The sequence below is a fragment of the Rhea americana genome, unplaced genomic scaffold (assembly GCF_003343005.1).
Source record: "Rhea americana isolate MKP2758 unplaced genomic scaffold, rheAme1 scaffold_329, whole genome shotgun sequence".
NCBI lineage: Eukaryota > Metazoa > Chordata > Aves > Rheiformes > Rheidae > Rhea > Rhea americana.
This window is the reverse complement of record NW_028186456.1, coordinates 76,654-92,210: the sequence shown is the minus strand read 5'-3', so window position 1 is coordinate 92,210 and position 15,557 is coordinate 76,654. Positions and strand designations below refer to the sequence as shown.

The 15,557-nt window shown below is 38.4% G+C and overlaps 1 protein-coding gene across 1 annotated transcript in view; it reads left to right on the top strand.

Annotated features, from left to right (window-relative positions):
* Positions 1–15,557, top strand: part of PHEX (phosphate regulating endopeptidase X-linked) — a 104,058-nt gene that overhangs the window by 62,360 nt on the left and 26,141 nt on the right. The window contains exons 13-15 of the mRNA XM_085310869.1: positions 5,138–5,215; positions 6,816–6,919; positions 13,616–13,674. Coding sequence (XP_085166995.1) covers positions 5,138–5,215; positions 6,816–6,919; positions 13,616–13,674 — 241 coding nt within the window. The remainder of the gene's footprint in view (positions 1–5,137; positions 5,216–6,815; positions 6,920–13,615; positions 13,675–15,557) is intronic.

The window sequence follows — 15,557 nt, the reverse complement described above, 5'->3', positions numbered from 1 at the left end:
TGTATGCAGCAATTTTACCAGATGGCTCTTAAATCCACTGCTTTCAATGAAAAATGTAAAGACCAGACACGTACATAAAGGCTGAATTAATCTTTGTAATTAAATGGAACATTACTTTGCCGTGAATGATTTTAGCTTTCAGAATGTATTTCATGGTAATTTTTCAGTGAACTGTAATTGTATTATTTTTTTATATTTTTAGAAACTTGAAAATGATCTTCACAAAGTTATTGTGAGTCAAGCTGATATACAGAAGATCTGTGTCAGACTTGTAAAACTTTGTTGAGGATGGAATAACTCTCCCCTCCCACCCTTTACATTCAGTACAATATGTCAGTACTTGGTGTTAGCCTACAAAGTGTCCCAGTCTGACTCTGGGCGAAAAAGACGCTCAGACAGCTCACGTGCCAAGTTTGAATGTCAAACTTGAATTCGACTTGAGTCGAATGGTGAAACTTCCTTGGGTAATCAATGGCAGAGGGGACGGTTGCCCTCTAGGTCCTCTGCTTAGAAGCCAGCTCTCTTAGAAGCCTACCGCCTGTGTACAAAGTAGTCATTGCTACTTCTCTAAAGTATGGTGCTGCTCTGCACCCCGCCCCCCCACAAGAGTCTTGCATTTTCATTAGGGCAAGTGGAGCCTGCTGAGAGGAGATTCTTAATTTGCCAGGCAGTCTAAGCTAGACAGAGTGCTTAACATTAGCTGGGGTAAATACCCCCTGTACATGTGACTATTTATTATGCAAATTAATGAGAGGAATGAAATGAGCCTTTAAACCATAAAAAGTTGTGGATGATGCATTTATGACAGAGATTCGTCTGCAGTTGCTGCATGGTTGGTTACTGTATATTTGTCACATTTCGTTTGCTTTCCCTGCATGTGTATGGCTCCTGGAAGCCAGATCTTTTAAACATACTTTAATTATATCAGAGGGAGAATACTGACTTGATAATCAAAGAGGAAGCCAGTCTTAGGAGAGTTTTCTGCTTTCTCGTACTGTAAGGATCAGGAGTCTTCAACCTTCATGAAGAATTACTTAAGTAAATAGAAAAGGTAACCAAGGAAGCAAGAAACTTCTAACACAAATTCAGCAACCTCTGCCCAGTGAGAAACTTGTCTATTTTGTAAGTAAGGCTGCGTGCTGTGCCCAGCTGGCCATGTTTGGGCAGAATCCAGTGTCACTGGATGTCAATAGGATTTGCAGGGACTTCAAGGGGCTTCTGAAGCCCCCTCATGGATTTGTTTCGGCTCCAGAGGAGTTCCCCTCCACCAGCAGGCTGACATCCTTTGCTATCGGCAACAGGGGACTTACTCTGGCATGTCGCTCACATTTCCTCCCTGAGTGGCAGGGCCTCATCCCAGGCCGGAGTCAGGATGCTGGGGGAAGTCCTCAGCAAAAAGGGATGCTCTTGGTCCCTGGAACCAAGCAAGCATATTCCTCTGTTCCTTCCACACCACTGTGTGCTACTCAGTGGAGATAAGGTGGCCTTGGGATACCAGCTCAGTAGGATCTCAAGGGGCATGACTGACCTTCATAGTTTTCACTGCATCATACTGTTAGAACCACCCTGAGACTTACTCCTTTTCTGGCAGAAGCCATACAGTGAGACATGGATTGCATGCAGCAGCCTTGTACTGTTTTGCTCTCCATCAGCTCTTGCTCTGGATGTTTTCAGGAAGGCTCCAGAGAGTGGTGTTGATTTGTGATTTTTGAAGGTGCAAAAGCTTTGTTTCATAAAAATATTTAAGCATACCTGGATTTCCTAGTAGTGAGCTAACTTTGCTGTATAGTAACAAAGTTTGTACTTCTCTGAATCTTTGCGATTCTACGTGACTGCTTGAACACTGAAGAAGGTATCAGAATTGTGGTGTTAGTCAGCTCTGTCTTAGTGTTTACTAATTACAGAATATATACTTGTGTTTCTTATTTGCTCAAACTTCTAAATCCCAAATACTGTGGTAAGAAGTAACTGATGCAATAAAGTAACATTCTTTTCCATATATTTATCTTACAAAATATCTTACAAAAGCTTCAGGCGTCGATAAAACATCAAATTACTAGAAGCATCATTGCCTTTTTAGTTGGCTTTCAAAAAACTTTCAGACAAACTGTGATTTAATAGGGTTTTGTACAGCCTCTCTGGCAAAATATCTCAGTAGTACTTGATCTTATTTTATTGTGCATGGAAATCTTAAGCTTGTGACATCAATTGTCAAAGTGACAAATAAACAGTATGGTGATCTGGTAAGTGAGTGCAGCTCTCCCAAGTCACAGTTCAGTGCACTGCTTGCTGGAAGAAACTCTTCCCATCTCCTCTTTCCAATACAGCAGGGGCCTGATGAGACTAACGAATTTCTGTGGCTACAACATAAAATTAATGATAAATAATAGTTATAAATGTGACATTTAAGTAAGCCTAGGTCAGATCAGCTGTTATGGCACCTAGAGGAATCATCCTCTAGTAAGGCCAAAAAATGGCAATTCCAAGCTAACACTCCCATTGGGCTGCTGACGAGGAAGAGACTGAGTTGGATGTGGCTGATATTCCACGAAGACCCCAACAGTAATTGCAGGCCAAAATAGCCATGTGGTGAAGGGGATAAACGTGTCCTGGTCATGACCGTGAATTAGCACCTTGAGTTTAAGGGCAGGGTCTGTCATTGCTTCTTTCAGTGAAGAAGCACACTTCTCTCTTTGTAGGAAGAATGTCAGGCCTAGAAGTGCCTCACTCCTCTGTATTTGGAGCCTGTGAGATGTGAATCTCTTTGCTTTCATTTGGAAGGGAGTCTAGAAAATAAGGGTGTTTTTAAGGGGTAACACAACAAGGAAAATGCTCTTTTGTTATGCACTGAGACATGATCAACAATTTTTGATCGACATTGTACTGCTTAAAGCATTAGTGAAATGACTTTGTATTGATGTGGTTAATCCTTATTGCTTCTGTCAAAATCACTGTCAATTTTTGTAAGTTGCATTATAAATTGTTTTTAAATGAGTACCTCTTTATCATATAAATTATTTTCTTTCTCACATCACCGTAATCAAAATGTTAAGGGGGTCATTTATGTAGCTTCAACACAGAGCTACTTCATTAAGTGATTCAAATGATTACCATTTCTGTGTACTGAACAAACTGTTCTGCACATGCAAAATATTTGAAATTCACTTAACTTGTTTAAGCAGCTGATTTACTAGAAATCTAAACTGATGAGTTTTCCTCCTTGCTTTCTGGAGACTAATATAACTAGTATTGAAACCCTGAAAGTGAAAGGGAAGTTTTCCAATCCTTTGCAAAAGTTCAGTCAGATAGACCTGACAGCGCTATCAGGCAAAAATTAGATGCTCTTCCACACAAACTTGCAGCCTAATTGCACTCCCACCCCTCCCTTATTTTTTCCCCTGGAGGCATTTAAAAATATCTTCTAAAGGCTGCTATGCCTTCTGGAAGACTGAGAAAACATTCTTTTGAGACTTAATTTGGCTCATTTCATATTTTGTGCTCAGCATTTGTCTTCTATTGTTTTTTTATCACTAAGGATATTTGCATGACAATGGAATCTTTCTTACTTAAGAGTTCATCTGCTCCTGCTGCTAATTTCCCACCTGAAGTTGTAATCTTCTGTTTGTGACATCTTAATTATCTCAAATGCAATTAATTGTGATGACACAAATGGAAGATTATGACTTTGGGTTGGAAATGAGATTGAGAAACTGAAGGAGTCTCAAAAAAGACTCTTGAAAAATAAAAGGGCAGATAAAATAGTTTTGGTTAATCCAGTGTGGTCTCCCATCAGCTTCCTTTTTTAAAGCTGTTTCTAATTCTTGCCATCTTTGATCTTCATAGGAGGTCCTATTGTATGAGGCATTCTGGAGGGGAGGAAAGGGGCTAGGATTTTATTGTGGAGGGAGGAGAGTCCTCCCTTGAACAGCCACCCCATCTACCAAAAAGCAAATGGAAGTAGGTGGGTCACCAGCGAGGCTTGGGGGTCTATTTGCAAGGAGAAGATTGCAGGACTGGCGTGCCCATAGTTGATTTAAGGGCTGAACCGTTTGTATTTCATGGATTTAGCAGTTTGTGTTTGAAGAACAATATTGTTAGAAGAAAAGCTTTTTTGGGGGGAAGTGGGGTATCCTAAAGACTTAAGGAGGAATTATGTTCTGTTTCCCCATTGAAAGCAAAAGCTTTGTGCTACCCAGGTCCGTCATGGATTTAACTTATTCTGTGGCTTTGCCATACTGTGTTTCTATGCAAGTCCTTTTATCCTTTTGTATCTTTTTACTTTTCCCTTGAAAATGTATTGTTTCCATAGAGATTCTGGATAACTGGGTGGCCTCCTGGTTTTTCTGTGAGTTTTGATGAGGACATTGTTAAACTTATTTACATACTTATGCCATTATTTGTCAAGTGGGAATACCTACCCACAGCTACTATTGCTTCACACCACAGTGTTAACATGGGTTGTGCATAAACACTGAGACCAGTTCATGACTCTGAAAGAGAATAAACCTAAGTTAATAAGAAGTATCTTATTTTAAAACTAGTATTGACTTTAGGGTCAAGTAAATTAGAGGGATGAAAGTGGAGAATGAAATATACATCAGCCATGTGATCTAAAGAAAGTACAGTCTGTTTCAGAAAAGAGTGCAGCCATCCTCAGGTGGTGTAAATGGAAGCGACCTTCAGCGGAAAGATGCCAGTCTTTACCTGTTGGGACCAAGATTCATCCATATTCAAGTACCAAATACATTTCAACAACTAGTGTGTTCCAGCTGCTGTGCTGTAGCAAAATAGGTTCTTTTCTGTTATCTTTTGGAAAACATAAAGATAGGCATTTGGCTATCAAAAGTCATTAGGGCAAATCAACTGTTAGGAATAAGATTCTGCATTCAAACACATTGCCATAGGTCTGCAAAAACTCTCCAAGAGTCAACAAAACGACTGCATTGATCTGCTTGTTGTCATGCAAAACTGATTTGTGGCACCAGGTTTACACTGTAGGCAAGTTGGTTTAAAGTTAAACTATGGTGCCTTCTGGGAGGCATAACAGTACATGATGAGAAAAGAATGGAAAAAAAAAAAAAGCCATACACTGAGAAATGAAGTCTGCCAACATTTTCTTCTTTTTTCTTTTTCAAAGGCGAAAGCAGTTATGGCAAAAGTGGGTTACCCTCAGTTCATAATGAACGACACATATATTAATGAAGACATCAAAACAGTAAGTGTCAGCTTTCTTCTTTTACATATTGCAGCCTTTCTTTGCTGTTTCACTGCTGTCTAAATTCAAAACATTTTTTTTTTTTGTTTTTCACCCTTCTGGAGTTCTGCTTGCCTGGTTATTTACACCTCTTGAATTAAGTATGCTTACTCCTGCATATAAAAAGTCAATGCCATGTGTATATGTGAGATGGCCACCAGGTCACAGGTTACTGCTGGGAGTAAAATGTGCCTGGGTGAAAAAAAAAGGTCTTCTTGGTATTAAACATTTTTAAGATTAAATATACCCTTGCATAAATTTTATATTTAGATTTGTATTAAAAAAAAATCAAAAAAAAGCCTAATGTATTCCTCTTCAGAATATCATAACTCGTGTGCCATGTATGCTCTCCAGGCTATGCATTTTACTTATGCTTATTATTTATAATTGTGCCTAGAGGTGCTCAAAATACAGCCTCACTGTGCTAGGTGCTAACACTGTGGGTGGACTTGTTTGTTATGATAAACCCAATTTCTGTTTAGCCTAATTAAGGCAGGAAGGCAGATAATGAAGAATAACCTGTATTCCCATTTTCGAAAGGAGTAACTCTGGCATGAATATGATGAACAGTACTACCTGGAGTCACACACAGTGTTGAACAACAGATTGAACCCTGAATCACCAAAATCCAAGTCATAATAGAATCATCTTGCCAGAGAACATGAATAAAACTAAACAGAAGCATAATTTATAGAGAGGCCTGTGAAGAACCAACTCTACAAGCCCAGTCCTTGTTCATGGAAAGAGGAGAGAGAGATGGTGGAATGAACTGTTGCCCCCAGTGTAATGAGGCCAAGGACATGACAAGCTTTACCATTCAGGGTAGAGAATTACTTGCCCAGATAAGCAGTAATGAAAAACCCATGTTAATCAGGGTTGCAAAACCATAGTTTGAAGTGTAACTTGATCCTAGGATTGCTTCAAACTCGTGATAGGTTATCAGCTGGATTTATAAAATATTAACAGCCTCTATTCTTGCATGGTTAGTCATGTGTGTGAGCTTTGATAATAGATTTGGAGAATTATGGAAACCTGGAGCCCTATGTCTGTAAATACCACTTAATGTGAGAAATGATAAGAAAGCATGGCAGAATCCTCTAAGGAAGTAGAGTATAAGATATTTGTAATGAAATACAGAACAAACTGAAAAGAAAGAGCCTTGTTACATTTTTTTGAAAGTGCTCTAAAATACACTTTCAAAATAAAACCAGTCTCCTATTTTGCTATGGAAGAGTCTGACTTACCAATAACCATAGAAACATATGATCTGCAATTAATCATTATGTGTACTTCTGATTTCCTCGGTTGCTCTCTGATTTTGGTCCGGGCAAGAGCTTTTCTGATGCTCCAATCCTTTGCACAGATCTGTTCAGCCACTACTTTTCTTTTCTAAACAGCCTTTAAAAATATTTATCCTTCCTGTCATATGTGAAAATTTTACTTCCTTTGATAATGACTCAAAATTAGGTGATTATTTGTTTAAAATAAAAATTCTAATTATTTTATGTCAGCTTTTGTTTCCTGGACATGTTTTTAAAATGTCCATGCTTTATTTATACAGATGAAGTTTACAGAAAGTGACTATTTTGGCAATGTATTACAAACTCGCAAATACACAGCCCAGTCTGATTTCTACTGGCTTAGAAAAGAAGTTCCAAAAACAGAGTGAGTAGACAAAACACAAATTTGCATAATCTTTTAAAATATTTTAATTTATATCTTCTTAATTTATGTAGTTTATATACAGCATCATATTAAAAAACAGAAAGTCTACAGGAAAAAACAGTTATTCAGAAACATCTGTGGATATTTTTATCATAAAATTGCTTTTTTTTGTTAAGTTCTAGGTACTGTTCTGATGCACACTAGTCATATGCCTGCAGTTTAAACTTTAAATTTAATGAAAAAAGGTAATTGAATCTCAATTAAAATTGGATTATGTCTCTTGGTCACAGTTAGAATTTAGAATAGTACAGCAGGGATTTATGAAATACATTTTCTGAGTGGAATCATTAGTAAGAGATAATGTTATTATTACTAATAACAATCAGTGTTGCTTAGTTTCTGTGGCTGTATTTCCTTATGGCTCCAGTAATTCTCACTTGTGCTGACCATACGTTGCTTCAAGAATAGCTCTGTGTCATCAGTGAGGCAGGTAGAGGTTGCTAGCAGGACAAGCATGAGCTCCTCCTGGATAGGGTGTTAGAACTTGCCCCATTATTTTTGGGGGGATGTTTATAGCTTAATTTTATCTGTGAATTTTACCTTTTATCCATACCCCTCTCTGATACTATAAGAATTAATCCAAGGGAATGGTTTTGCAGCCTTGAATGCCTGGACTAGATCATGGTAATAAACATTCTCTTCAGACCAACAATTTTCCTGTGAACAATGAAATAACACTTACTTCCCTACAGAAATGGAGATCAACAACCTTTATCGTTCATTCTCATGAAAAGAGTTGTGGCTGCGCTAATGCTGACCAAATTTATTCTTGGCACGATTGGAAATGTCATCTGTAAGAAAATTAATTTGTAGGTAATCCCTGAATTGTACAGCTCAAGGGCCGTAATCTGAGAACTGTCACATCATGGGTATGCTTAAAAAAAATGAAGAATTTATTCCATTGCCCACTACAAGATTGAATACTTCCTCATGCTTGTCTTTCCCCCTTCATTTCTAGGGCTACAGCAGTCTCTTCATGGCCTTAGTCTTGCCCCAAAGTAGGACATCTGTTCTGGTCTGCTTTTACTCTTTCATTGCTAAAAACAAGTGAACAGATCCAATGTTCATATGTAGTCACAAAGCAGCTCATCCTAAGACCCAACGAGGTGGAGCAAAAGGGAGTGAATGACTCCTCCCTTGCATTTGCCACCATGCAGGGGGGAGAGGTGCATCCAGCAGGATGGCAGTCCCCCTGCTGCATGAGGATACTGGTGGGGGATGGGGACCTACCACTCTAAAACCTGTCAAATCTGGCCTTAAAAATATCAGTTTGCCACATTTTGACTACGGACTGTAGCTTTCTGATGCTTTTACTTTTTCTTAAGCTTTTACCTTTCGTGGCACTCAACAGGTCATTGATCTACTGGAGCTTGACATTTGTGTTGATAGATAATTTCCCTTGGGGTTTTGTTGTTTCTGTTTTTTGTTTTTCTTCTTTTCCCTAATTCAGTAGCTTTTAGCAAAACATTTATATTTGTAAATAAATAGCTATTATAAGGTGGTCCATGCTGTGGACTGAAAAAGGTACATAAGAAAATGTTTTAAAATATTATAAAACTGTTTAAGCAAACAGTTTAATATAATCTAAGACAGAAACCAGGTAGTTCACCATGTAATAAGTGGTAAGCAGTAAAGTAATATTACCCACGAAAGGTAAAACACTGCACTCATTTGCCAAACAGTCCACATTTCTCAGCAGTGTCATTTCAAACCGGACTCACTTTCCTCAGCACCATCCACTATATGGAAAACCAAAGTGATGATTCGCTCCAAACCCCAGCAAAAGCATTGTGGGAATGATAAAGGAGCTGGAGGCAGAAGACAAAACAAGAGCATTGGTGTTGGGAATACGGATATCAAAGCAGAATACTTATTCTGGAAGTTCAACAGTTTCATGCTCTAGGAAGGAGAAAAAATTCCCCAAACCAGGAGCCCCTATCAAAATTCCTTGTCCCCTGTTTTTCTGCCACCTGACCTAGCAGTTAGCCAGTTTACAGGAAAAGGAGCAGGGAGGCAGTCAGGCACCGCATTGCTCAGACCATGGGAAGAGGGACGTGTTGGATGTCTTTGAGACCTGGTTGATCCCCATAAGGGGCCCTGCCTACCCATCAGGGTTGGGCTCCGCCCACGGACACCGCAGCTGCCCGAGGTGGAACCAGCTGTGATCTTAGCAGCTAGCGGGGGAACTGGCTGTTATCCTAACAGCCAGCTGTCCTAAACCAGAAAATAAATGCTGGTATCAGGAGGGAGACCTATGAAAAAGATTCGTGACAGTAGCTGAGGAGTATGATGCATGAAAGGGAGCGGTTTGGGTTGAGAGAGCTAAGTGGATGAGGAGCCATTGGAGGGGGCAGCGTGGGAGGGAGGAGGACCAAGTGTGAAGACAATTATAATAACCCAGGTGAGACACAACTAGAGTGGAGGGAGGCGAAAGGCAGTGCGTGGGAAAGTGATGGCAAAGTGGAAGAGAGAGATAAAGGAGAATGAGGCTCCTATAGTAGCATTTACTTATTCATTTATAGAACCATGTCTGTACATATGTATAAATATATATATGAGCACACACCTTTTTCACTGTGGTTGAATCTATCATTCTTAACACTAATAGCATACTTGCAAATAGCAGAGGGGCAGAGAACTTCTTTGATATTTTTCCCTGCAGGGCACAAATCGGTGTTAGGATGAGTGCAGAGAAATATCTGGTCCTTCTTTAATATTCCTCTTTCTCTGATGAATCAATACAACTCCTTAAAGGTTTTTAAGCATGGCCAAATTTTTCTTCACATTTCACTCCACTTTCAGTGCTGCAGATGCAGGCATCTGGCAGCGCTATAATGGGAAATGCAGGTGGTGGAATAGGAAAAGACTCCTGGATTTTCTTCAGGACTTATTTTGGTTTCTTGATTGCATGTGGTTGTTTTTAAGTCCTGGTCCTTGGTTCCACTATGGGTGAGTTAGAGAGAAAGACAGCTTTCAGAGTGGTGTTGAGTTGGATGCAGCAAAGGACAGTGCAAACACTCTCCTACATAAAGGAAAAGCAGACACGAAGTACACTAGGTGGGTGTTTGTCTGTAGGAGACTGGCTGAGCTCTCAGCTCAGAAATGCTGTGGATGGACTTCAGGGCTGGCCCTGAATAAGGCCAGAAAGGAGCCACCTGGACCCTTTTCCTGTTTTTTGAATCTCATTTTAAGCAGTGATCTGACACTGTGCGTTGAGCCCAGCCTTACCATCCATGTTTCTTGCCCAGCCCTAGGGAATATAAGAGGCAGCCTGCTTTAGGAGGCTAATTCTCTATTCCTACAAGGGAAAATGTCTGCAAACAAACTAACAAGTGAGAAGAGGAAACACGTTTTCAAAAGTCACTTTGATGATTCTCTCCCCTTTAGAAATTTTTCTTTATATTCCTTTCTTATATGGGGAAGAGATCTTTCAGATTCCAGCTTATTAGCAATTTTGTACTGTCTTTTACTTCTAACTGGCTTAAGTGCATTATATATTCACTAGTTCATTTTTATTTACCTGTCTTTTTCTCTTACTTTGGACTTTGAATACCAAATTCTTCTCTACCTGAGTGATTTCTTCTTAAGTCAAAAAGTCAGGAGAACAAATAACAGCTTCAGTTTAAGCTTTATAGGGATTAAAAAAAATTGTCTTGGTATTGTAGCTCTTCCTAATCATCTCTTTTCATGACTGCCAATGTAGCAGTCTTAACTGAGAACACTTTTAACTCAGAAAGGTAGATACTATTGAGGCAGTTACAGCATAAACAAACAGCTAAAAGAGGTGCTGTTTCACTTTCTAATTTGGTGCAGGTTTCAGATTTCATCTTTGCAAGAGAAATCTCAAACTTACAAAAGTGTCAAATCTACAGCATCACACTGTGCTCCAGTAGTTGATAAGGTAATGTTATAGGACATCACTCAGAGCTGTCCTTCTTTCAAATACACGGAAGAAGTGGAAATGGCTCTAGCTTTATTATTTAGTTAGTAAGTAATGGGAACTTAGACTTTCTTATGCTTGTCCTTTTTCTATCCTTCTGCAAATAGATCTTTTTGTATCATAGATGAGTCAAATGTACTGAAATTCTAATCAGACCTAGTGCAAATGTCCAGATAATCTGACTTCGAATAGGAATGTGAATATTTAACTTCAACAGGTATTTATTACAGATCATGTAGTAATTTGGTGTATTATTAGTTAAGGTCTGTCACTGAGGACTCACTTATTTGAAGGAGCTCACTGAAAGCATGAGGGATGCGAGGTGAAGTTGTTGTTCTAGGCTGAAAGGAAGCAAAGTTATTGCTGTTCTTATGGAAAATGCTTTCTTAATCTTTTTGAGAGTGACTCAGATGCAACAAAATGCTGGAGTGTAAGTATGCTCCTTGCTAGAGTGTCTAAATGCCAAAAACAAAATTAAGCAGTGCGCTGTGTTTGCCACCTGAGAACTCTGTTCTTCATGGCTTCTTGGTACAGCTATTACGTTTTCTGTACCTATCTATTTAAAAATATAAAAAATTTTTGCAGGATAGTTTTTCAGACCTCATCATGCAAGAGAGACCTGTAAAGAACTTAGTTCACTTTTACTCTGTCTGAGAAAAATGGGACTTCTATCAGTATTTGGTTTATATTAGGCTCAGGAATCAGGATCTAACCTTGCTGATGACAGTCATGCTGGTGGGTGGATCATGAAAAAGAAGTGGTCTCAGGACAGAGATGTTGTGGTGAGAGGTTCTACCTGTGAGGCAGGTCCATCAGCATGAGAGCATGGCAGCCATGGTGCACTCTGCAGCCACCAGAGGCCAGGCAGTATGTCACGCCACAGATTAAAGAAAGATCAGTGGTAAGAGTTCTGTCTTCGTCAAAAGGGACAGGAACCTTCAGGCCTAATGCTAAGCCTTATAGCTTGACTGGAGGGCAGGTACCACGTTGCAAGTGGCTGCCTTGCATCCTCCAAAACAGTTCAGCTGATTGCTTTCATGAATGAATTACAACGTAGTTAATTAGAGCCCCTAGTATTTTTCTTTATCCCCTCAGCATAAGCATCCTTTATGCAGTTTTCCATTGTCCTTCTACACTATCACTGACATTTCATCTCTTTATTATAGAAAAAAAAAAAAAAAAAAAAAAAAAAAAAAAAAAAAAAAACACTTACCCTGTTCCTCCCCTTCAGAATCTCCCAAATAAAAAAAGCTGGGAGGTTTATCTGTGGCAATTAGAGTCTATAATGTGATGGATGGTGAAGATATTTACATGACATCACCCTTTGATGCTTTTGTTGGTTAGTTTTCTCAGTTGCTGCATTGTAAAAGAAGCTGCCCAGCTTTGAACATGAGAGAGGCAGATACATTTCTTGGTAAAAGGCAGACTGCTGCTGTTCTAAAACTCTCCTCTGTTGCATTATGTCAGGACATCAGTTGCCAGCAAAAAACACAGTTGGGATCAGCAGATAACTCATTCTTTTGATTGTACTATTTTAAAGACTGTGTACTCAAATGTCACTGCTATCATACCTCTTCTGTGTCCTGATAGATTTTCCTTTGTCTCACTCTTTGTTTTGCAGCTCTTTGGACAAAATTTTTCAAAGCAATTCCATTGCATTCACTGCTTTGGATTTGTAAAACTTTAGTGCAATATAATGCAAAAGACATCAAGATTTTTCCTGTGTGGGCATTTATTACAGCTGTTTCTAATTTCTTATGAATTAACCACTAATTCTCATCATCTTTATTACTTAAGTTTATCTCTGTTCTTCATTATAAAAACATTAGGTGAAATCTTGGGCTCACTGAAGTCTGAATTTCACCTTGAGGGGGTTTGGATCTTGCTGAAGTCTACTGAATTTTTTTTCTACTGATTTGGGTGAAACTGCTGTTGATATATGTGAGTTTAGGCTAAGGTAGTTCATACTTACTTTTTACTTTTCAGAGATAGGTTTCTTTCCAGTCTGTCCTGGAAATTGAACTATGAGATGAAATACCAATTAAAAATTTGTTTTGTGATGCAAGTGGCCCATTTGTTTATGGGCACACTGATAAAATTAGCAATGTTCACTGCATAGGGTACAGAATGTGCAGCTGTTTATTTCTAACTTTAGTTTCCACACAGAACCCACCCATATTGCTGGAATCATCCTAACTGCTCATGTGGTTATTCAGCGGAGAGACTGAGGCCACTTCACTCATTTCAAAATGTTCTTCTCTAGTTTCCAGAGGTAGCTCCTGAAAACATCTGCTTGACAGACAGTTATAACAAAACCTAAAATAGCTTTCACTGCTGCTATTGGTGTTGCATCTGTTAGGTGAAATCAGGACTTCAGTCTGTCAGGATGGCAAATCTCACAAGCACAACAGTCACTTAAAAATAAAACAGACGAGGTAGTAAGAAGCTTAACAATTACTCTTGTTGAAATTCATTTCATTTCAACATGCATTTAAATTCACATGCATTTTAAACTGAAATAGATTTCAATGATCCAGAAAGCATAAGTCGCACATTTTGAATTGGAGAAATATTTAAAGGTTTATGTATCCTAGGTTTTAATTGCTTTTCACTAAGTTCACCTTTTATCTTTGTTCATTGTGCTCTTAAAGATGCATAAGTGTACTGATAGTTCATTTCTTCTGCTCTTAATACAGGTGGTTTACCAGCCCAACTACTGTCAATGCTTTTTATAGTGCATCTACAAATCAGATTCGTAAGTATCTGACTTTTGAGTCTTTTTTTTTAAAGTAAATATTTCAAAAACGTGTATATCAGGCTACAGATAATATCTGTACAGTTCATGTGTTTGTGACTGAAAATCAGATATGATGAAAATCAGAAGCTCAGGAACATGGTAATTCAGCTATGATTCATACAAAGTTTAGTGGATATTTCTGGAAATGCAAGGGCTCATATAAATTTGAATTACTATTATTTAATAAGTTACCCAGCATCAGCTGAGCTGCAGTAATTTGTGCCTGTCCATTGCAAACGTAGAAAAAAATGTGTCAGCTTAAATCTCTCTCCTTAAAATTTAAACTAATGTTTCTATCTTCTGTTTGCTGTAGCAAAAACATGCACACACATACCTTCATAAATATGCAGTAGTTCTTTAACTGATAGTAACTCAGTCCTATGACATTAATAAATATACATCAATAAACATGATTAGAGAAGACTGTGATATAGACCAAGAAAGCTAATAAATGCTTAAAAGATGTTTAAATTTAAAGCCATTCATCTTCAAGGAAAAGAAGTGGTATCTGTAATTAACTTTAAATTCTTGGCTACATAGTTTGAAGTTATTCTGTAAGAACAGTACAATCTGTCTTACACTAATTTTAGTTCCAGGTTGTTTTTAGACAGCAGAATCAGCAATGCCTAGTTTGGAGGTTTATGAACTAAAATAGCTGAGCTTTTTCAAAGATGTGTACGGTTTTGGATGTTCAGTTTCCATTCAGTTTGAGTTTACATAGAAACCTAAGTGACTTTAAAAGTCAATACCTTTATTTCTAAGGCTAATAGTGGATAATAGTGTTATCTTTACTTGGACACTTTTCTTTCTCCTTACTAGCTTTGCAAGTTAAATCAGCCTTTCTTCTGTGCTGCCACAGTCTGGAAAGTTGGCTGCTATAATCTCTGTGATTTCGGTCACCAAGGACTGGCTTGTCAAAAATTGCTGAGTGACTCTTCCTTGTTTTCCTGAATCTCTTTTGATCACACAGTGAAATAGTTTTTGAAAGGCACAATATGAATGCATCACAGTGAAGAAGTTGTTGCAGAGAACTGGCAATCTTATATCCTGGTATCTGCACTTACCTATTTTTTAAAATAATTTTTGCCTCCAAACCAATCACTTAACGTCTTTTGTGACTAAGTGAGCTCATTTGTAAGGTGAGTATGATAATTAGGCAGGTTTTTGATTAGAATTAGTTCTAGGCATAGATCGCAGTTTAATTAACCACTTTAATTAACAGGCTACTATCATTAAGCAGCCACATTTTTGTTAATTATCTGAATGAACGCTTAAGACAGATTTCATTAAATTGATCAGAACTCTAAAGTATGTGTGCAAAAATGACAGCTGTTTTTCATCTTAAAGTAAGCACAGACCACCACTGCTTTTTTCAGGTGTATTTTGAATGCAAAGGAAGGTTAGTCGGCAAAAAATGAGAACTGTTGCTGTTACGTCTTCTTTAACATTGGGTCCTTTCAAGTTTCAGCAGCATTCAGCTCTCACAGCCTCTCTGACATGGCGCATTAAAGAAAGCTATAACGAGAGGCTAGAGTTACTGAAGCTAAATTTCACACTTGCTGTGTCACGAAGCAGAGAGCTGTCATACATAACCAATCAGTCATGGGTATAGAGGCAATTGTATTTTGTATTGTAACTACTGACCTTCTTGCACTGCTGGTGTTTGACCTTGAAGTTTGGATAGTGCTACTCACTGTCCTTTTAAGATTGTTCTTAGGAGGAAAAGGATTTATGTGGGTCTTTTGGAATAAAACCACCACACACCTGAGAGAGAGAGGTAAAAATGTTGTCCTGCCCAGAAATTACGATCAATAGGAGGAAAATTCAAAGAAAGCCACAGT